General features: G+C 36.0%; 1 protein-coding gene across 6 annotated transcripts in view; it reads left to right on the plus strand.

The window, feature by feature from the left end:
- Dzip3 (DAZ interacting zinc finger protein 3) overlaps positions 1-22,997 on the plus strand; it is an 80,962-nt gene that overhangs the window by 39,975 nt on the left and 17,990 nt on the right. For 4 of the 6 annotated variants that reach the window (XM_045147297.1, XM_045147298.1, XM_045147294.1 and 1 more), the window contains exons 13-23: positions 1,783-1,856; positions 2,748-3,365; positions 5,145-5,177; positions 7,741-7,910; positions 8,684-8,728; positions 12,521-12,546; positions 13,447-13,606; positions 15,489-15,584; positions 15,724-15,851; positions 19,116-19,184; positions 21,925-22,021. In XM_045147297.1, the coding sequence (XP_045003232.1) occupies positions 1,783-1,856; positions 2,748-3,365; positions 5,145-5,177; positions 7,741-7,910; positions 8,684-8,728; positions 12,521-12,546; positions 13,447-13,606; positions 15,489-15,584; positions 15,724-15,851; positions 19,116-19,184; positions 21,925-22,021 (1,516 nt within the window). The remainder of the gene's footprint in view (positions 1-1,782; positions 1,857-2,747; positions 3,366-5,144; positions 5,178-7,740; positions 7,911-8,683; positions 8,729-12,520; positions 12,547-13,446; positions 13,607-15,488; positions 15,585-15,723; positions 15,852-19,115; positions 19,185-21,924; positions 22,022-22,997) is intronic. The other 2 variants (XM_045147296.1, XM_045147299.1) reach the window with 2 other exon arrangements.

A 22,997-nucleotide genomic window follows, 5' to 3' on the forward strand; every position in this document is an offset into this window, starting at 1 on the left:
TAGATTTTTCTTGAAGTTATTTGTTAGGTGTGGCTAGTGTAAAAACTCTTATTTATTTATTTATTTTTGGTTTTTCAAGGCAGGGTCTCACTCTAGCTCAGGCTGACCTGGAATTCACTATGTAGTCTCAGGGTGACCTCGAACTTATGGTGATTCTCCTACCTCTGCCTCCCAGGTGCTGGATTAAAGGCGTGTGCCACCACGCCTGGCTACAAACTCTTATTTTTAAAAACTAATTTAGGCATCTAAGCTTGTTCTAATGAGAATTTTGCTGTTTTTTACATGAGAAAACATATTGCTGGATAATACATGTATAGCTGGGGATTCATAGAGGTATATTGTGCTACTAATGAAAATTAGTAGGTTTGCTGGGCATAATAATCCCAGCACTTGGGAGGCAGAGGTGGGAGGATCACTATGAGTTTGAGACCAGCCTGACTACGTAGTGAATTTCAGATCAGCCTGGGCTAGAGTAAGACCCTACCTCAAAAAACAAAAACAACCAAAAAAAATTAGAATTTTCATTATAAAAATCCATGCAAAGTCCCTCAATTTTGCTTTTGTTACATTTGAAATATAAATATCTTCCATTTTTCATCTACCAGGCACACTGCATTGACTGATATCTAAGACATGACTTTTGCCTTATGAGTTACTGAAACTCAAATCTGTGCCTTACATTAATTTCTCTTGTACAGTTTCAGACTGCATATCTACATTCTTGCTGAATGCCTTCACTTTTATTTATTAAAAATGTCAGTAATTCTGCATGTTCCCAACTATACTTATGGCCTTCAAAATTCTACACAAATTCAGTATTATCAATTTGATTTTTCAAATATATTGTTTTACTAACTTAGATGATACAATCATTTCTTTGGAATTCTGAAAGAGTTTAATGGTTTTTGGGTTTTTTTTAATTAATATAAAGATTTTTTCAAAATATATACTTAGAATTCCTAAATGTGCAAAGTTATTCTCAATTTAGTAGATTTTGATGAACCATTTTCCATGACGGTTTTACCAATTTACATTCCCTATCAGCTGTCTAGCAGAATTCCCTTTGCAAAGTTTTCTCAAATAATTCATGACTAAAGATTTAAAATTTTCCATATTATGGTGTTTAACTGTATTATAGTGATACCAGAAAGATTGTTTATTGATGAACAACAGCCACTACCAGAGTGTACTTCCTGGTATTGTTGTCCAATATTTGTTTTGCTTTTGTCTTCTGTGGGCAGGTTTATTTAAAAGCAAAGCCACTGTGTTTTTGTTTTGTCAACATTTACCTAGATTTAAATCTATTTGATATATTTTCTTGCTTCCTTCTATGTTTTATAATTCTTTGTGTTTAAATTGTACTAGACTTTTTTTCTTAATTTTTTCTAAAATTCACAAGGTATAAAGTTGTGTTTTGTTTAAATATATTTTTCAAATCCTGTGATCACAAGTGTTACATGTATGATAGTTTTTGTTTTATAATGCTAATGTATTTATTTTCCATTTTACTTTTTGGCCTACTTTCAGTTTTCTTGTATCACAGGATTTTCTTTTTTTTTTTTTTTTTTGCATGAAATGTGACACTTCTACATCTTTTAATTCCTGTACAAGAGGCCATATGTGGTTGTCATTGTTTGTAGTTTTATTTTTCATTCATGTTATTTTCTCCTTTGTTTTCAAATTACTTCAAGGAGGAAAAGAAAACACTCATGTAGCAATGTTTATTCTGGAAATTTTGATTGACTTTGATATTGTTTCACCATAACTTTTTTTTACTTGCAGTTATAAGAATTTGATGTCTCTGAAAGTAAATGATACTGATATAAGACCAATTAGTTTGAAATGTAACACAAAAGGTACTACTTTATTTTTTATGACTTACATTAAATTTGTGCTCAAAATTTCAAATTCACCTGTCTGTGTCCCTCCCCTGAAGGTTCTGTTAAACTGGAATGATGCTACATAGCTTATTCTCATGCCTTTTTCCATTATTAAATTTACTCTCCAATGGAGCAAGAACATAAAGTTTATCAGATCAATGCATCTCGAACTTAGTATGTATTTGAATCATCTGTATTTTAATGTAATTGTTGATGCAGTGGGTACGTCTATAAAGGTGTTCTCTGTATTTAATGGACTCCCAAGTACATATTGATGCTTTTGGTCTGTGGAACATACTTTGAGTAACCAGGCACTACATAATTATGTCTCTTGGTATATAATGGACATTAACCACACATGATTATTAAATTTAAATTAACAAAACATAACACTCAGTTCTCAGTCAGTTAAACATTTCCATTATTCAATCAGTGGAAATATAAAACATTTTTGGTACATAAAATTCTGTTAGACAGTGATGAACTTGTATAACTTGTAAATTAAAACTTTTAGTATAGTTAAAACTAAGAAATGACCATTCTTGTCAAATTTCAGAGTTTTCAAAAATACTTTGCCATTTGTTTTTCAGCTTTTTTACTTAAATAAAGCTATGAATGGTTGAAATGATGCTGGCATCGAATAGTCTTTGTAACTACTTCTGCTTGGGAAAATGTTATTTTTTTCTAGACTTTTTGACAGCTAGACAAAAATGTAATCCTTATTAAACAGTAGTTATGGGAAGCTGTGTACTGTTCTTCATTCTTGTGAAGTAATGCCTGTGTGGTGAGAATTCACAGTGGACCATGTGAAGGGCATGTAGAAGACCATAATATAAAGTGTATTGACCTTGCAAAATTTGTTTACAGATGAAATGCCTATCTTCAAACTTGACTACAATTATTTCTACCATCTGCTTCATATAATTATTATTTCTGGTACTGATGTTGTCCGGCAAATATTTGATGAGGCTATGCCACCCACTCTTTTGAAAAAAGAGCTGCTAATTCACAAGAGTGTGCTAGAATCCTATTATAACCATCTTTGGACCAATCATCCTTTGGGTGGATCATGGCACCTGCTCTATCCTCCAAACAAGGAGCTACCACAGTCTAAACAGTTTGATTTATGCCTCTTACTAGCCCTTATCAAACATTTGAATGTGTTCCCTGCACCCAGAAAAGGCTGGAATATGGAACCACCATCTTCTGATCTGTCTAAGTCTGCAGATATCCTGAGGCTATGCAAGTACCGGGATATACTCCTTAGTGAAATTTTGATGAATGGTCTCACTGAGTCACAATTTAATTCCATTTGGAGAAAAGTTTCAGATATTCTTCTGCGCCTTGGGATGAAACAAGAAGATATTGACAAAGTGAAGGAGAATCCTATTGAGAATATCTCCCTTGATTACCACCAGCTATCCATCTACCTAGGCATTCCAGTGCCGGAGATCATTCAGAGGATGCTGTCCTGCTATCAGCAAGGTGCTCACCAACCATTTCAGCCACTAGCCTTTTATTGAGTGTCTGCTCTGTGCTAGAAAAACTTTTGCTTACCTACTTAATGTCTGAGAGTTTTGTTCAACATAAAAGGCTTTAAAAAGATGTTTATTCAGCTGGGCATGGCAATACATGCCTTTAATCCCAGCACTCTGAGGCAGAGATAGGAGTATTGCCATGAGTTCGAGGCCACCCTGAGACTCCAAAGTAAATTCCAGGTCAGCCTGGGCTAGAGTGACACCCTACCTCAAAAAAGAAAAAGATGTTTATTCAGCTTTTTAAGTAACAAAAAACATGAGAATGGGGGAAAATCACTGATCACTAATTCTGACTAAAGTATTTCAAGCAGTTTTCACTTAGTCTGCAGTACTTATTGCTCAAGCACCTTTTTTGGAGGCTTTCATGGTCTTTTCATTTATTCAGTTCTTAAAGTTGCTGTATGACTATTTGATTATCAACCATTGCTCCTTTCCATCAAATGTTCCTTTTTGATTTTCACTCTTCCATCTCTGTGGCGTAATACAGCCTGATACCTTCATTGGTGCTCAGTGAAGGTAAATAGTACTGATCAGGGTAATTCATACTGTCTAAAAGATGTATGTGTTCAATGAAATTCCTTCATAGTTGATGGCTATTTCTTCATAGGGTTAGAGTAGCTGCTGGTTGATGTTCTAGCTCCTGTCTGTTATGGTCTGTCAGTGTTTGATTTTCTTTCTTAAATCACTAATTTATATCTGTTTATGATAATTTAAAGATTGTAAGTTAGCTAAATTTCATTGGTGAATAAAGCTGGTTCTTTTCTTTTCTTTTCTTTTCTTTCTTTCTTTCTTTCTTTCTTTCTTTTTTTTTTTTTTTTTTGTGGGTTCTGAAGATCGAAGGAGCAGTCTCTCAGGTCCCCGGCCCTTAGGCTTGCAGAGGAAGTGCTCTTAACTGCTGAGCTGTTTTTCCAGCACCCTAGCCAAGGATTTTTTAAATTTTTTTTCTCAATTTTTATTAGCATTCCATGGTTATAAAATGTATCCCATGGTAATACCCTTCCTCCTCCCACTTTCCCCTTTGAAATTCCATTCTCCATATCCCCTCCTCATCTCATTCAGTCTCTCTTTTATTTTGATGTCATGGTCTTTTCCTCCTCTTATGATGGTCTTGTGTAGGTAGTGTCAGGCACTGTGAGGTCATGGATATCCAGGCCATCTTATGTCTGGAGGAGCACGTTGTAAGGAGTCCTGCCCTTGCTTTGGCTCTTACATTCTTTCCGCCACCTCTTCCACATTAGACCCTGAGCCTTGGAAGGTGTGATCAAGATGTTACTCACTACTCCAGTCACTTCTTTCCAGCACCATGATACCTTCTGAGTCGTCCCAAGGTCACTGCCACCTGAAAAGAGAAGATTCTCTACCCAAAGTGAGAGTAGCGTTAATATAAGGGAATAAATATTAAGAGAAGTGTTTACTGGGCAGTTTGATAAGTATGTTATATACATTTATCTAGACATCAGCAGATGTTACACCCCTAGGGCTCATAACTATCCCTGTTTTAAGTTTTCAGTATCAGGGATGTATTCCCTCCCATGGATCAGGCCTCTAGTCCAATTGGAGGGCAGTTGGTTTCCACCATGACAGGCGTGCCACTATGGTACCCGTTGGCTCATTTGGCCATAGTTACTGGATAATTTACTGAAATCACTATTTTTAAATCTCAATCTGGTATTTTTTGGTTGCATGTGCAAATTTGCATCTAAACTTTCTTCTTTAATTACCATAGGAATTGCTCTGCAATCAATAACAGGCAGCCAACGTAAGTATATTTTTAAACCACATGTTTAAATGCCCCTTTCTTTTATTTATGAGGAAAGCCCAATGGACTAAGCTTTTGTTTTTAATAACGTGAGAGAGAATTGGCACACCGGGGCCTCTAACCACTGTAATCGAACTCCATATGTGTGAGCCACGTAGCGCACATATGCAACTTGTGCACTTGCATCACCTTGTGCATCTGGCTCATGAGGGGCCGGAGAGTTGCACATAAGTCCTTAGGCTTGGCAAGCGAGTGCCTTAACTGCAAAGCCATCTTTCCAGCCCAACTGTCCTTTTTAAAACAAGACCCCTGAGGGCTATCTATCTATGATACTAATACATGGTCAGACAAATTACATAATAAATTATACACTCTTTTTCTTTAACTTCAATTTTTGATTCTTTCACACATGTACACAGTGTATTTGGATGTTGTTCTCCCCATTTACCCTTTCTTATCCCTTCTCTTCCCACTAAAACCCTTCTTCCCAGTTAATTCCCCTTCTTACTTTCATGCCTTTTTTTTTTTTTAACCCACTGAGGTAAGTTAGGGTTGTTTGCATGAGCATGAGTGAGAGGTTTTTACTGGAGTGTAAGCAGATCACCAGTGGCTACACTGCTGAAGAACATGACAACCTCCCATAGCAACTGTTATCTGTTATTAGCCACTCAGGGAGGTATGGGGTCTCCTGAGCCCTTCTCTCATCATCATGAACTGTTAATAAGCTCAGTCTCCTGCAGGAAAGCACAGCTGCTACAAGTTTGTGAGTGTAAGAATTATTTTGTATTCAGAAAACACTGATCCACAGCTCTCTTCCCCATGCTTCTTCTGTTGCATTCTTTGTGACCCCTCTTCCCTGAGGTACCCCGAGCCTTGAAACAGGCAGGTTAGATGGATGTCCTGTTTAGAACTGAGTACACAATAGTCATTTATTCTCAAAAATTTTGTTGCATGTGCATCTCTAAATTAACTACTGCCCATTGTAGAAAAAAAATTTTTGGAAGCCAGGCATGGTGGCACATGCCTTTAATCCCAGCACTCAGGAGGCAGAGGTAGGAGGATCACCATGAATTCGAGGCCATCCTGAGACTGCTTAGTGAATTCCAGGTCAGCTTGGGCTAGAGTGAAACCCTACCTCAAAAACAAAAAAAAAAGAAAAAGAAAAAATGGGACTAAAGCTGAGAGCACCACTAATCTATGAGAAGAAGCATAAATATTTGGAAGGCACTTTGAAATGCTGTCTTCTTCGCATATCCACAGTAGTAGGTTTCCCTCCAGGGTCTACATCCCTGCCCACAGGATTTGGGGCAAGTTTACAATACCAGGAGTAAATTTCCTTCATAGAGCAGGCCACACATCATCATAAAGCTGATGGCTAATGAACTGTACATTTCCTAAAAACTTTGGAAATTGTATTATCAGTGGAGTCTAATATAAATGCTATTCTGTCTTGATTTTAGTGCTGGTGCCACAGGGTTCTCCTGGAGATGGTGTTCAAGCTTTTTTTTAATGTTATTTTATTCTTTTAATAATTTTATTTGGCCTGTCTACCTTTTCTAACAACCTATCTCTGCTATTTTATGTGCTTTTATTATGTTAACAATCCATTTTTAATTTTTTGTTTATTTTTATTTATTTGAGAGCGACAGAGAGAGGAAGAGGCAGATAGATAGATAATGGGCGCACCAGGGCCTCCAGACACTGCAAATGAACTCCAGATGCATGTGCCACCTCGTGCATCTGGCTGGGTACTGTGGAATCGAGTCTTGAACTAGGGTCTTAGGCTTCACAGGCAGGTGCTTAACTGCTAAGCCATCTCTCCAGCCCCAACAATCCATTTTTTATAACTTTGTACTATTTTTTTTTTTGCTAGATAGAACTTGCCATGTATTTTCATTTCCTCTTTTTAATACTTTGAGATGTTGTTAGGCTGCATTGCCCAAGCTGGGCTCCAACAACATTCCTTTGCCCACTTTCCAAATATCTGAAACTATAAGCACATGACTCCATGCTCAGCGTTTTTATTTCAAGTTTTGAGTTTTTCAAAAATATAGTTCACATTCTCAAATTATTCTTAAGAAAGGAAAATCATAGATACGTTTAAAGTTAAATATTTGACCATCTGATGTTTTGAGACTGTATCTCTGGAGTGGTAGCAGAGCATGGACTCAGAGAAGAGGTCACGTAACAAGGTGCTGACAACCTTGTGAACTAGACTCAGTGTTACCAAGCCCATGTCATGACTCAAAGCTTAATGTTTGGATTGTTTACCTTCTAGAGTAACTAGTACCACCAACCCTTGAGGATACCACCAGTGAAATATTATATCATTTTGGTTTATACTGATTGGATTCAGGTTACTTTGTATTCCTATTATTTCTTTGTGAATAACCAAGCATTGAATTGTTATGTTGGGATTGAGTAGAGTGAAATAGCTTCTGTTTTACTGAGTTGTTTTTTTTTTTTTTTCAAGAATAAAATATCATCAGAATAAGATATGTAACTTTTAAAAACCTTGCACCTAGATTTTGAGGTGTTTTTTTTTTTTGTCTTTAATATTTAGGTGTTGAAATAGAAGAGTCTCAAAATGAAGACGAAGAGCTAAGTCCCCCTCTCATGGAGTACAGTATAGACCTCAAATCAAGCTCTGACACGGAGTTAGCAGAGATGAGTAAAGACGGGGCCTCACCACCCAGTGAATCATCAACAGAATCTGTTAAAGACCTCCAGGAAGTATAAGCTCTCATTAATATTTGAATTTGAAGAACTTATTCTAGGCCTTTAATTGTTACTCTGTGATACTCAAAGCATTGCAGGCAATCTTACATTATATTTATTCCAGTGTTTACACAGAGCTTGAATTAGACTGATTCTTTCTTGCATAGTCTTTCCCACAGTGACCATGTTTTGTGTGCAGTGTTTATAGACCATTCATATGCCAGGCACTATGCTTGATTTCTGAATATGTTTCTTTCATCCTGACAAATGGAATGCAGATTTATGTGGGTTGTAGTAAGGAGAAGAGATGGAAGAAAGAGAATACTGGGAGATTTTCAGTGCCTCTTCACGAAAGTAGAATTTAAGGGTCATCTAGGATGATGCCTCCATATTACTCAGCAGATAGCTGCTTCATGGAAAGTAATGTCTTCTCAGGCTTTATGTTGACCTTAGGAACATGACTATGTTGGTGTTCTTGTGGAAGTTCCTTCCTCGCCTGTTCTTCATATGTCCATGTACAAGGGATCATTTGCAAAGTCTTTTCCTTAGTCTACTTAGTGACTGCATGTGTTCCTCTGTACATCAGTGACTTTTCAAGGGTGAAGTTTCAGATTAAATTAAAAATTACTAATATGAAGATACTTGTTTTCATAAAAATCTAGAAAAACATATGATGTATAGTATTAGAATACAAAAGATAGCAATAATTAGAAAAACATTGTAAAATAATCCACTGTACAGTTTGAATTGCATATTAAGTAAATAATTTGTTTCTTACCTATTATTAGGTTAAGATTAAAACAAAGAAAAAGAAAAAAACTAAGAATAACAAGGTAAGAAACTATGTTAGCATTATAATATAGGGATATCTGATTATAAACACCTAAGTATAATATATTAATTCATTGTTAGAACACAAGTTAGTCCAGACTGATATATAATATAAATAATTCTAAAACTTACTGAATACATGCCTGTACACATTTTATATCTGTCATGCTTAAAACAGTATAAAAGTCTAAATCATAATTTATACATTTGAATATGCAAATATAAACTATCCATTTGAAAATTTGATTAATTTCTGTATAATTTTAAAAATGCCTATGCAATTAATGATTGCTGGGGAAGCAGGAGACATTTTCTGCAGTAGTATTCCCATTGGAAAGTCATATGTAAACAATTCTTCCCTCCTCCATGCTCCTACAGGCAACCCTAATTAAATTCACTGGTCCTCACAGATTCACAAGTAGGAAAAAGTCATCAGAGTAGAAGAGGGAGTACAAGACAAGGTAATGGAAAGGGCTTACCATCAAAATACATCATGTACATATATAAAAATTATCACTAAGATGAAAAATAGTTAATTTTGATATTATTTCCATTTGAAAGACCCATGATACTCAGTCATAGAAACTTAGTCAAGGCAAATTTACTGATATAAGTGAATAAAGTGATTGTGACAAAAAGCATGAATGAAACACTAGAAAAAGTAACACTGGTTAAAAAAAAGAATAATCATATTAAAGGCACACTTAGACATACTTTATAGCATTGAAAATACAAAGAACCAACTGTTAAAAATGGATCCGTGCTCAGAAGTAGAACTGTGTTGTGAGCATAGCTTTTTAAGGCCTGAGAGGTGGCTCCGTGGGGAGAGCGTTTGCTGCACAAGCGTGGGGACAGCAGCCCCTCCCGGCGCCCGGTACAGAGTGCGCTGTGGCCGTGCACACCTGCCGCTTCAGCCCCAAGGGAGGCGGGGACACAAGGACCTGACTGAAAGCAGCTCCCGGTTCAGTGGAAGATTCTGTCTCAATGAAACCAGGCAGAAGAGCAGCAGAGGAGGCTGATACTTCCCTGTGGCATCCACACGTGTGCATGCCCGTGTACACGTAGCTGCTCATGCATGCAGCACCACGCGTACTATACCACATTCACACTGAAAAAGTTCATCCACATGTTATAAGTCACACAAAAGGGATGTAGTGACTGTTGAAATTATGCTTGATAATTTATTACAAAATAACATACTTTCATTCTCAACAAATACAAAAGTGCGTAGTTCTTACTTTAGTAACAGATTCTTTTGTCATAGCCCTGCTACACTCAGAAGCGTTTTCACACTTTAAGAAGTAATTACCATTCCTTAGATGTGAAATGCACTCATCACCTTCAGTTTTACTAAAAAGCCTTAGTTATTTAGAAAACTACAAGAAAAAAGACCATTTATTTATTTACATATTTCAAAAATACCTTTGTTTATTATTTAAGAGGTAAAAAGAGAGAGATTACAGGCACACCAGGTCCTCCTGCCACTGCAAATGAACCCCAGACTCACATGTCACCTTGTGCGTCTGGCTTTACATAGGTACTGGGGAAGAACTGAATTTGAGCCAGCTGGCTTTGCAAGCAAGTACCTTTAACCACTGAGACGTCTGTGTAGCCCCAGGACTTTTTAAAATTGGGCGTATAGCTAATCACTATGCTGTGTAAACTTGGTGAAAGATGTCACTTTTTCTACTCTGAAACATAATCAGATTTTTAATACTTATGCCCATTGTGAACTGAGTAATTATGCTTTGCACAGCTGCGGTCTATTGGTGTTATATTTTCAGTCATTGACGTATATGCCAATTTTGATAACTTTAAAACTTAATGAAGACAAAGTAAAATTCAAGATCAGAAAAAAATAATTTATATTGTAATCTGGTAAGTAAAATATCATTGTAAGTTTTATATTTATCATAACCTTTTATTATTTCCTTTCACTTTAAAGTTATTTAAAAAATTAACTTAATATTATTATGTTTTCTTTTAAATAGTTACTATGATGATAGGGTTGAGTTCATTACTGACATATTTTTACCAATATATTAGTATGTCCTTGGTCTAATACTATATAAAACTAACATAAACTTACACTTGTCAAAACCTAAACTAAGTTTTAAGAATATCTCTTCGCTTCCATAAATTATAAAATAGAGTTCACCTTCTTAATTTGTGCAAATTGAAAGAAAACAGAAAAACACAACTAGAAATAAATATAGACTCTTCAAAAAATCATACCTAGTTATAGTTAAATCTTCTCACTAAATATAGCAAGTATTCAGAAACTATTTCCTTAGCATTCTAAGAGTTTTTTTTTTTAACTTAGTTTATTAAAAGAAATTGAGATACTTAATAAAAGTAAAATAGTTTTATTAAAGTAAATTTTGGACATTAGAAGAGAGACCATTCCTTATATTTTCTGTTATTTAAGTTTTTGGTTTTTAAAACTACTTATTTGAGAGAGAAGAAGAGAGAGTGAATGGGCACACCAGGGCCTCCAGCCACTATAAATGAACTCCAGATGCTTTAGCCACCTTGTTCATCTGGCTTTATGTGGGTGCTGGGGAATCAAACTTGGGTCCCTAGGCTTTGAAAGCAAGTGCCTTAACCACTTAGCCATCTCTCCAGCCTTGTTATTTAAGTTTTAAATCATTTAAAAGTGCTAAATATTAGGTATACAGTTACTTGTATGGAAGAGTCGTACTTTGAGTCCATTACTTCAGGTGCAAAGGTTTGACTACCAATAATGCAGTCAATAAACTATGAATAGCAAGCAACCAAATTCTCTAGTCAGGAGTTCTCATGAAAAAATTTTAACATTTGGAAGTTTACTTGTATTATATAAAGTTACAAAAGAATCTCTGTATGAAATTATATTCCTGATTATTTATTTTATAGCGTGTCTACTTAACGGTGGTTCTAAAAAATACCTCTCAGCCACTCTGGAAGTATATGAATGAAAAGTAAAATTTGTATCAAATACAAGTGAACTGATACAGATAACTTCTGATTAGTATTTATAGTGATGATATGGCAACACCATAGCATCTCTTTCTTCATCTAGGAGTTTATTATTTAACTTCTAATTTATCCAAATTGTGAATAACTCCTTTGGGTACTGTATCTGTGGTGAAAAATTCTGAAGTTTCTTGTAAATGAGAGATGGTAAAAACGTATACTGTAATATTTCTAATTTATTGTGTTACTGTGTCTAAGTATCACTGATACAGCCTTTGATATGTTGCTGAAAACATAGTTTAGTAAACACAAAACTTAAGAAATTTTTATTTCCTTCCAATATTGATTCTTCACACTTCTTTAAGATTCTTAATATATCAGTTTGATATTTTTCCATGTAAGTGTACAAAAGTCCGTTCGGTTAGCGTAAGAATAAATGCGTAATATATCCATGTTATATATCAAGGTACTAACAGATACAAACTTAGCCCCATAGTCACTTGTTTTACCTGAAGAAGTGTTCTTCAAGTTACATGTCATAATTCAGTAGATTATAAAATCAGTGAGATGCAAACACCATTTTAAAAAAAAATAGAAGAAGTAGGTATAAACAAATTTTACTTCAGCCTTCACAATGTGAGTATATATGTAATGGAACTCATATTTCAACTGTATACTTGGGAGTAAAGACATATAAAAAGTACATGCAGCACCATGATGCAAAGTATATTTCTTTGTTATCAAAAAGTTTGAGAGACACTGACTGAAATGCACCATATCACTGTGCTATCGTATAATAGTAAAAGCAGAAGACTAATTCTCATGATGCTATTTTACAGAGTAACGATTGCAAAGAAGAGCAAATGTAAGTAGTACTTTAAGTTCTTCTTAATATTTTTAAAGTGTTTTGTCAGTGATGTCAGTAACCTTCTTTGGGAAATGCTGTCACTAAGAAATGAAAGGATAGCATTTTGTTGTAATAAATTACTGCCATTGTATAGATAGAAGGTGACAGAAAGTTAAATTTTCATTAGCTTTGGAAGAATATAATCACCATTTTCTAAGAGGTTGCTCAATAGTTATTTAATGTTAGGTACTTTATTCAAAGGCTAACATGTTCTGCATACAACACTTTAAATTATACTCAGTATGGTATTCAGCCAAGCCTAAACTAAGACTTGTCTTTTAAGGATATATCATTGTTATATGCCAAAGACCTGGTTTTTTTGCTCTACAAAAGAGTTCATGTTTATTCAACCTGAGGGATTTTTTTCCCCTCCATTTTAGTTGTGTACATTGAATTTTATGGCTTTAACAGAAAAAAAGATTAATTTCAAAAACAATTCTGAGTTATATTGTGCAGACATACACACGTGTGTTTGTGTGTGTGCATAAATATGGAAAATATGTGAATTTTGGTGATAAAATAAGACAGCAGATATGGAAATACCAATATTCCTCAAAATATTTCCCAAAGTAACTAGTGTTAGTTATGATTGGAAAATTATTTCTATAGTCCCATAATTCTTGAGAACACTAGCATGAACAGTCATAGGTACCCCATCAAGTACTACCTCAAATATGTTCATACCTGCTCCTGAGGTTCAAGAGGAAAACACTCTTAAGTGCTGACTAAGTTTTGCCCCTGAACCTTTCTACTGCTAATATCTCATGGGACCAGTGGAGTTCTGATCTGGAAACAGTAGTTTATATGAACAACACTGTACGACTCTAAAAGATCATCTTGGACATGTCACCACTGTAGCTCATGCATGGTAGAAAAGGAAGAGTTGAGAGAGGCCGCCAGCCCACATCCAGTCAGTGGATACGTGAGAGATGATGCAAGTGACGCCCAGGAGGATTCTGCGGCTGAGGACAAGTTCTACAGCCTGGATGAACTGCATATTCTGGACATGATAGAACAGGTAGCCATGACTGGAGAGGGTGCAGCCCCACCTCACTTCAAGAAAAAATTGTTAACCTTATTTTCCCCAGACTCTTTGAGTAGCATGACTTTTTGAAACGTCTAGTGATTTATAGTGTTGTGAGGAGAATAAACAGAAAATAGGTGTATGGTGTGATAGCTTGACTGAGAAAAGGAAGGGAAAAGAACAACAGGAGCTAGAAACTTTCACATTAGTCCTCAAGCCACTTCCTGCCTTTAGCTATTACACAAAGTTGACTAGAAATTGTTGCATTCCCCTTCTCATTGTTGGCATAGAACACCTGACCAAAAGCAACTGCTAGGAGAAAAGATTTATTTTGGCTCACGGTCTCGAAGGGAAGTTTCATCATGGTGGGGAAAGCATGGCAGAGCACAGGCCGATCATCCCTGCCGGAGGAGCCCGGAGGGGGCCAGGGAGAGCCGGATCCAGCAAGGCGGCTGGGGCGCGGCTCCAACACTCTCAGGCGTGCTCCAGGCAGTCATCTCCCTCAGCCATCAGCTGGGAATTGAGTGTGAGGTACACTCATAGATACATAGCTCCTTGAGGAACATCCAACTACCACATGAGTAATTACTAGAAAGGATTCTGAACAGCCCCCAAATGGGGGGCTGACACAAAAACTAGCTGAATAATGCTGGAATAATGTCAAGAGAAAAATAGTTTTGTAAGATAAAGCTATTTTGACTTAAAAATTTATTTTGGTTTTTATTGTGAAATATCTATTAAAATACTAACGTGCAGCAATTTTTTTCCTGGCTTCCATTCTCTTGGTCACTGCTTGAAATGATGCCCTGATATGTAAAGTGGCACATGAATATAATTTAAATGTTAAAAAAGCAAGTAATTATTCAGAACATATGAAAAATATATTAAAAATAACTTGTATTACTCATCCACTTGAATTCTGTGATAAGCTACTCTGTGGTTTAAAATGATATATGTTACATAGAATTGTCCACAAGTTAGGACAAATGATTCCTTGGCTAGTAATACTTACATAATTGCCACAAACTTTTTTCTTCTTTTCAAGAACATTATTAGAATATTTTAATTGAATCAACATACTTAGCTTAGATGTCACACTGAAACTTAAATAGGTGGCCAGTAGTTTCCATTCAGTAGCCAGAAGAATAAGAACTTGAAATTAAAATGTCATACAGTTTTCAGAAAATGTTAATTCATTTATTTAAAAAGCCATTTTGTATCTGTAAGGTGTTAAGAAGGATGTTATGCCTATATCATGTTTTATAATCTAGTGGAGATGAACATTAAGGTAAAATATTAATAAATACTAATTCATCACTTGGTCAATTGAGACTGACTGAATTCTAGTTCAGGATCCATTATTGACTGTGTTTCCTTGGATGAGATATTTACTTATTTTATCATCTTAAGGTAAAAATAGGGGCTGAAGGAATGGCTTGGCATTTAAGGTTCTGCCCTGCAAAGCAAAGGACCCAGATTCAATTTCAACGTGAGCCAGATGCATACAATATGGAACATGTGTCTGGAGTTCTTTGCAGCTGCTGGAGACCCTGGCATACCCAGTCTCTCTGTCTCTCTTTTTCTCAAATAAATAAAAATTTTAAAAAGTTAAAAAATAAAAATACTAGTGTCTCCCTCCTATGGTTGTTATAGCAGTAAAAGCATTAGAAATGTACTTGAGAAGTGGCAAGTACTCAGAAGTAGCAACAGCAGCAGATAAGTAATACAGAATTATTTAATGACTGTTGTAATTACAAAGGTTTGAGTTGAGAAATAAAACATGAGTAACAGTTAGATGGCAATTTTAAATCCCTTGTAAACAAAATGTTAGTGTCTTTTATAAGAAAATAAAATATTCATATTTCTTTTGCTAAAGGGCTCAACTGGCAAGGTAATGACAGACTACGGAGAAACTGAAAAGGAGAGATTTGCACGTCAACAGCAACTGTATAAGTTGCACTATCAGTGTGAAGTAAGTACTGTTGTTTTTGAGTCCAAGGAAAGTGAGCAGTATTTTAAGTGTTAAACTTAATGACATGATTTTAACTTTTTTCTTTCAGCTTTTGGTGACTTGAGCAGTATTAACTAAAATAACATTTTTCATTAATCAGGATTTCAAAAGACAGTTGAAAACAGTAACATTTCGGTGGCAAGAAAATCAAATGCAAATTAAAAAGAAAGAAAAAATCATCACATCTCTTAACCAACAAGTGGCTTTTGGAATCAACAAAGTATCCAAGTAAGCATAATCTTGTGAGAAGAGGGGCATTCTGGGCTTGCCCTCTCTGTGAACGGTAACCTTCGTGTGTGCACTAGGTGGCAGTGTGGCTTCACAGTAGCAATCCCAGAGACGTGTCTATGCTAGAAAACAAAACAAAACAAAACCCTACTTTTGTTCTGCCAACTGTATTGAGAAGTAAACAACTGCTCACTCTGTGTATCAAGCTTTCCATGCATTGTGTGAACAAATGTGAAGATAATAAAATTACATAAGAAGGGTAATTAAGTTTCAGACTTGTAAAAATGTGATCAGTGAAGGGCTGCTTTTTTATAGCAGATGATAACCACATCTCCAAGATACTCATGGACTCACCTGGGTGCTTCTCTCAGAGTGTTGATCTCTCAGAGTGTTTCTGTTCTAAGCCAGATAGCTGTCAACCAAACCAAATTCCTGGAGATTTCTACCATCCTGACTGACTCCTATTTCTCCTACAGCTATAGGCAAATTCTGACTAATTTAACAGGTGAAAATGAATGGCTTGTTTTATTCTTTTTATATTGATCACTCCCTCCAGCATATATCAGGTGGAGAAATAACATGGATTTTTTAGTACATTATTTTAAATAGTAATAATCTAAGACACCAGTCATCCAAGAAGGCTAACTTAATCCGTTGCAATTATTAAAATATAAATAGGAAGAATATTAGTATCTTATAGGAAATAGTCGAATATGTATCTTCTGACATTGGAGAAACATTTGGCAGAGATTAAAGTCTTGAATTTTCTCCATATATTGTATTTCAAGTAAAAAAGGGTTTTTAAAAAAAATTGTGTTTATTATTTTTATTTATTTATTTGAGAGTGACAGACAGAGAAAGAGGCAGGTAGAGAGAGAGAGAGAGAATGGGCACACCAGGGCCTCCAGCCACTGCAGACAAACTCCAGATGCATGCGCACCCTTGTGCATCTGGCTAACGTGGGTCCTGGGGAATTGAGCCTCGAACCGGGGTCCTTAGGCTTCACAGGCAAGCGCTTAACCACTAAGCCATCTCTTGAGCCCCAAAATGGGGTTTTATAAAGAGCTGTATTATTGTTTTAACCACATAAGTAAACTTGCGAGCACTTTTACACTTATTCCTATAGGACCTAAAAGATCTTTCAAGTTGAAAAGGTGCTGAAAAGCTAAGAATGCTTCAGCAACCTAAGCTGATTGTAGTCACTTTTTACAGACAATGCTTAAGAATTCAGACCTTTGTATTTTAGCCGTCAAGGTGTTGATGAACCTAGAAATATGTCAGTGTACCGGGAGAGGTCACAAGAGCAGTGCTGTCAGCGTTGAGGAGCTGCCTGTCTCCCTTGCCGTCTGAATGTGTCTTCTCAGCTGATAACTGGCCTGCCCACCTCCTTGTGCTTGAGCCTGTGTACAGTCACTTGAGGAGTTGTTTTCTCAGTGAGTGATCATTGTGGAACACAGATCGAACATTTATTAGGTGCCCACAGTGTTTGAAGAATTGTGTAAGGAACGTGTGGAAGATAATGAGATAATGTATAGCATAGCTTAATTTGTGAGAAGTGATATTATCTATAACAGAGAGGCTTCTAAGTCCAGTGAGACTTAGTAGCTTTGTTCTTCTGAGCTCTTTACCTTTGCAGCTTAAGCACCCTCATATAAGTGACACAACAGATGGGCACAGGAACACTGCAGACGTTCATGAAGAAAATAATTCCATCTAAAAACATAGACCTTAGGAATGAAGTGGGAGTAAGTTTCTCGAATGTCTCTCGTTTGCATCCTAAATGGGGTCCTGCAAAAGCCTCGAGGCTGGAACTGCCAGTAAGGAAGGAGTGTGGGATCCAAGAAAAGTCATTTCCTCATAGTCAAAGAATCAGAAGCAGACAACCATTTTTTTTCTTTTTTATGCGAGAGAGAATTTGTATGCCAGGTCCTCTATCCACAGCAGTCGAACTCCAGATGTGTGTGCCACTTTGCTCGCACATACGACCTTGAGCATGTGTCACCTTGTGTGCGTGGCCTACATGGGTCCTTGGGCTCCACAGGCAGGTGTCTTAATTGCTAAGCCCATCTCTTTAGCCCCAGGCAACCTTTTGACAGTGTCCATATTCCCTTACTCTAAACACTGTTTACCCCACTGAGCCCTTACAGTACACCTGAGCATGGCTACCTCCTGCTAAAAATAGGAACATTGAGTAGAACCTAGAATCATAATATTCACAAAGCCTGTTGTGCAATAGGAAAATCTCATAATAGCAAGAATGAGAAAAATCATATGAAAGACAAAATAATGAACAAAAAATAAAATGTTTAGATATTGGAATTGATGGGGATTTTCAAACAACATTCATAAAATTGTTTGAATAGAACTGAACTTTGTTGAAAGAAAAGTTAGAAAATCTTAGGTTTTAATAAGTAAAACATAATGAAAATTATACAACTTGAAAATAGAATAATGAATATTAACAATTGTTAGACATAGTTGCTGGTACAGTAGAGATGACTGAGGATTAAATCAGTGAACTTGAGAACAGATGGATAGATTTTACCTAAAACAACAAGGACAAAATAGGTTAGGGGAAAATTAGAAAGATAAAGTATTAAGTACCCTTGGGAAAATGATAAAGAAAAAATCATAAGAACTCCTGAAGGAGAACAGAGAGTGGAAAAGTGTACTAAAAAAGTACCTGGAGCCGGCATGGTGGCGCACGCCTTTAATCCCAGCACTCGGGAGACAGAGGTAGGAGGATCACCATGAGTTCAAGGCCACCCTGAGACTACATAATAAATTCCATATCAACCTGGACTAGAGTGAAACCCTACCTCAAAAAAAAAAAAAAAAAGTACCTGGAGATAGCTTAGTGGATAAAGTGCTCGCTACTCAAGCTGGGGTACCTGAGCTTAATGTCCAGACTCCACCTAAAGAAAAAAAAAAACAAAAAAAGGAGCTGAAAAAGATCAAATCTTTGCTTCCTAAGGAGTAAACTACAGGAAAAAATATTAATGAAATGTTTCTAAATTACTAAGCCTTAGAGCAAGATATTTACTTCTGTCTGATTTTCTGGATTAAATATTGGCCCTTGAGATATCAGTAGCTCAGACATCAGAAGCCAGAAAGATCGGTTTCAAAAGGATGGATATAGCAGTCCAACTATAGTTTGCATTCTCAAGAGTTATGATTCAGTGCCGACATACAAGGTGCCCTCGTCTGCTAGAGAAGTGCTGTTGTGACTGTATTCTTAAGAAATAACTTTCTTAATTTGCTTAGATTACAGCGCCAAATCCATGTGAAAGATAATGAACTCAAGAACCTTAAAGAGCAGCTGTCAATGAAAAGGTACAAACGCAGTTTTTCATTTGGTTGACTGTCCCTCTTTGAAATCATTTTGTAGTTTTTTTCTGGCTAGGGTAGCCATTGTAATTTATCATCCAAACTGGGTGAACTTCTAGTATGATCTTGAGTAATATCAGCAAGTACACGGAGCCATGAGTGTAAACTGGAACAACGGTCCTCGGCAAATGGGAGCTGTGTTTACCTTATACTGGCCCTAAAAATCTGAGAGTAATGGAATTAGCAAAGGTCCACTCTCATACAAACTACTGCCAGAAACTGGAACTTGAAAAAAAATACTATTAAGTGTGACAGTTTTGTGTAACTGGTTATAATTTTCCCTGATTGATTCATCTACTATTTTCCTCCAGGTAGTTTTTTTTTTTAGCATTTTAAAAATATAATTCATAAAGCATAAAATTCACCCTGTTAATACATACAGTTCACTGATTTTTTTAAGTATATTCCTAGAAGTAATAATCACCATTGTCCATTTCCTGGATATTTCTCTTGACCCCGCCCCCCAAAGAAAACTCATATTCTTTACAGTACATGTCTCTTGCTCTTTTCCCTGTTAGCACCTAGAAACCACTAATCTACTTTCTGTCTTTGGAAATGCAGTCATGTAACATATGGCCTCTTGTGACTAGCTTTTCTCAACTGAGCATGTTTTCAAAATCCCTTCATGTTGTGGTATGATCAGAACTCATTCCTTTTATAGATGTCTTGTTGTTTACATGCTGCCTGGTGGGTTTTTTTTATTTTTTTATTTGATGCATTGTTGTCTTCATTATTCTGGCTATTATGACTTACGTGGTAATTATTTGATGGAAATTTATATGCAGATGTTTTGTGAATGCTTTTTCTTTCTGTTGTGTATATAATACACAACAGAACTGCAAGATCATCAGTAAACTTTATAATTACCTTTGTGAGGAATTACCAAACTATTTTCTTACAAGCTACATCAGTTTCTAGTCCCAACAAAGGAGAAGGGTTATGATTTCTCTGCATTCTCACCAACTTGTTAGATTATTTCTATTAATTTATTAAATAGTACTATGAAGCCATGTGATTTTGGTTTTGACTTATATTTTTCAATGATTACATACATAAAACATACATTTGTGTGCTTATTGGTCATCTGTATATTTTTGTTATTGTTTTATTTTGCTTTGTTCTATTTTGAGTTCTAGAGAGCAAACCCATGTCTCATAAATGGTAACTGAACCACACTGTCAGCCTTGGATATATTTCATTTTTCAGATAACTTGATGGAATATAATTCGTTTTTTTTTCTTTTATGTAAACTTCACACGATATATAATTGCATAATAATTATTGTACTGAGTGTATATATCAACTTCATTATTTTATGACTTTTCCTCAGTAAGCTCTGTCCTTAATGGCATTTATAATTTTAGTTATTTTCATTAAAGACAACATTTGGCTTATATGTTATGTCATTCATGGACTCAAAGTAAAGAGAAAGAATGGAACAAAAGAAAAATAACTCATTTATTTCCCATAAATCTTGTACTAACAATACCTTCATGATTAGCTCTTCCCATTCCTTTTCAAGCTATAAGATTCAGTTTCTTTCTCAGGTATGAAATAAGAACACCAACATAACTAGTAAAATAGTTCAATGAAGTGACTTCTCTTTAATACAGGGATAATGAAAACCTGTGTAGCTGCTGCTGTTGAATAAAACATTTCTTGAAACTTTTATGTGAAACTTATTAAGAATGATAATAGCTACCTTTTACTTAACACTTACATACCAAACACAAAGTGCTTTATGTAATTGTCATTGAAATTTTACAGCAGTTGCCTTTTAAGGTAATATGTATAGCTTTCTGTATTTTTACATGTGAAGAAGCAATAGAGAAGCTAAGTGACTTACTCTCTTAGGTTGAATTACTACAACAAACTGATGATAACAGATATGTATTTCTCACATCTGAAGACTTGAGAGAGTCCAAGATCCAGTTGCTAGCTAATTTACTATCTGTTAAGAATCTGCTTCTTGGGGCTGGAGAGATGGTTTAGCAGTTAAGGCATTTGCCTGCAAAGCCAAAGGACCTAGGTTCAATTCCCCAGGACCCATGTAAGCCAGATGCACAAGATGGTGCATGTGTCTGGAGTTCTTTTGCAGTGGCTGGATGCTCTGGCACACCCATTCTCTCTCTCTTTATCTCTCTCTTCCCCTCTCCTTCTATCTGACTCCCTCTCAAATAAATAAATAAAAATAAAATATTTTTTAAGAAAAGAATGTGCTTCCTCACCACAGATCTTCCTCGTCTTATCACTGTTACCTCACATAGTGAAAAGGGCGGCAAAACTCTTCCCAAGCATCTTCTAAAATAAAGACACTATTCTCATTCAGGAAGGTTTCACATACATGACCATATCACTTAGGGTCTGGGATTTCAACATAGGTATGTGCTTATCCAAGGCTTTACATTTAGTAAGTTGTGGAGCTAATGTTCACACTAAGACAACTTGACTTCAGAACCACATTTTAGATCATAACTCCAATACTGACAACTTTAAGTCTGTGCATTCTTGGTGGTAAAGGGTAACTACAAGCATCAGTTAATGTCTTCTCTGGTTTCTGTGTGCTAGCTCTATTTTTCCAGTGAATCATTTCCTTCTCGTGATATGTGTGTCTTCATTCCCCTTAGTATGTTGAAAAAGGCACTATTACTGTAGCTGCTGACTTGCCAGTGATCATGCATTTCAGATCCCAGTGGGAAATGGAGAAGCAAAATCTGGAAAGCACCATTAAAACATACTTAAACAAGCTGAATGCCGAAACCAGCAGAGCCTTAACAGCTGAGGTAAGTAAAGTCTGGGGAGATGGGGTGAAGGAGGGAAGTTTTGCTTGTGTTTTATTAGTCTAACTAAGGAGTTGAATAAAAGCTGATTTTAGAATCAACAGAAAGAACTAAGACAGTTTAGTAGCATCTAAGAAAACACAGCTTAAACTCTTACACTTTTCTGATTTGTTGCCATCTTATGTTGTTTTCTTTCAGTGACTCAAGAAATTAGAATAGGGCTAGAGAGACAGCTTAGTGGTTAAGGCACTTGTCTGTGAAGCCTAAGGACCCAGGTTCTGTTCCCCAGTACTCACATAAGCCACATGCACAACATGGCATTTGCATTTGGAGTTTGTTCACAGTGGCTAGAGGCCCTGTCACACCCATTTCCCTCCCTCCTTCCTTCCCCCTTTCCCCCTCCTTTCTCCCTCTCTCTCTCTCCACATATATATATATATATGTATATCCCTCAAATAAATAAAAAGTCCTTTCTTAAAAAATAGAAATTAGAGCCAGGTGTGGTGGTGCATGCCTTTAATCCCAGAACTTGGGAGACAGAAATAGAAGGATCGCCATGAGTTCTAGGCCACCCCAAGAGTACATAATGAATTCCAGATCAGCCTGAGCTAGAGTGAGACCCTACCTGGGAAAAACAAACAGATAACAACAACAACAAAAAGAAATTAGAGTATATATAACAAGTGCAGATGTTTTAGGAACAAATTTTCATACAGCCAAGTCACTAGGAGTAACATTTTACTATTGCTACAATGTTCTATGTTACATTCTAAACTGTTCTTATAAATAGATTTTGTGCCCTGAAATTAAAAACTGTCTTACTTTCCAGCAGCCTACAAAGTCCCTGATACCTTTAATAAGTTAGCTTATAATATAGCTAAAGTCTCTCAACATAAATATGATTATTTACGTGCACATAGCTTTTATGCATAGATAATAAAACGTGTTATATAGTAAATTAAAAACCATTGCAATCCTC

Source organism: Jaculus jaculus, chromosome 4, assembly GCF_020740685.1.
Source record: "Jaculus jaculus isolate mJacJac1 chromosome 4, mJacJac1.mat.Y.cur, whole genome shotgun sequence".
Classification (NCBI taxonomy): Eukaryota; Metazoa; Chordata; class Mammalia; order Rodentia; family Dipodidae; genus Jaculus; species Jaculus jaculus.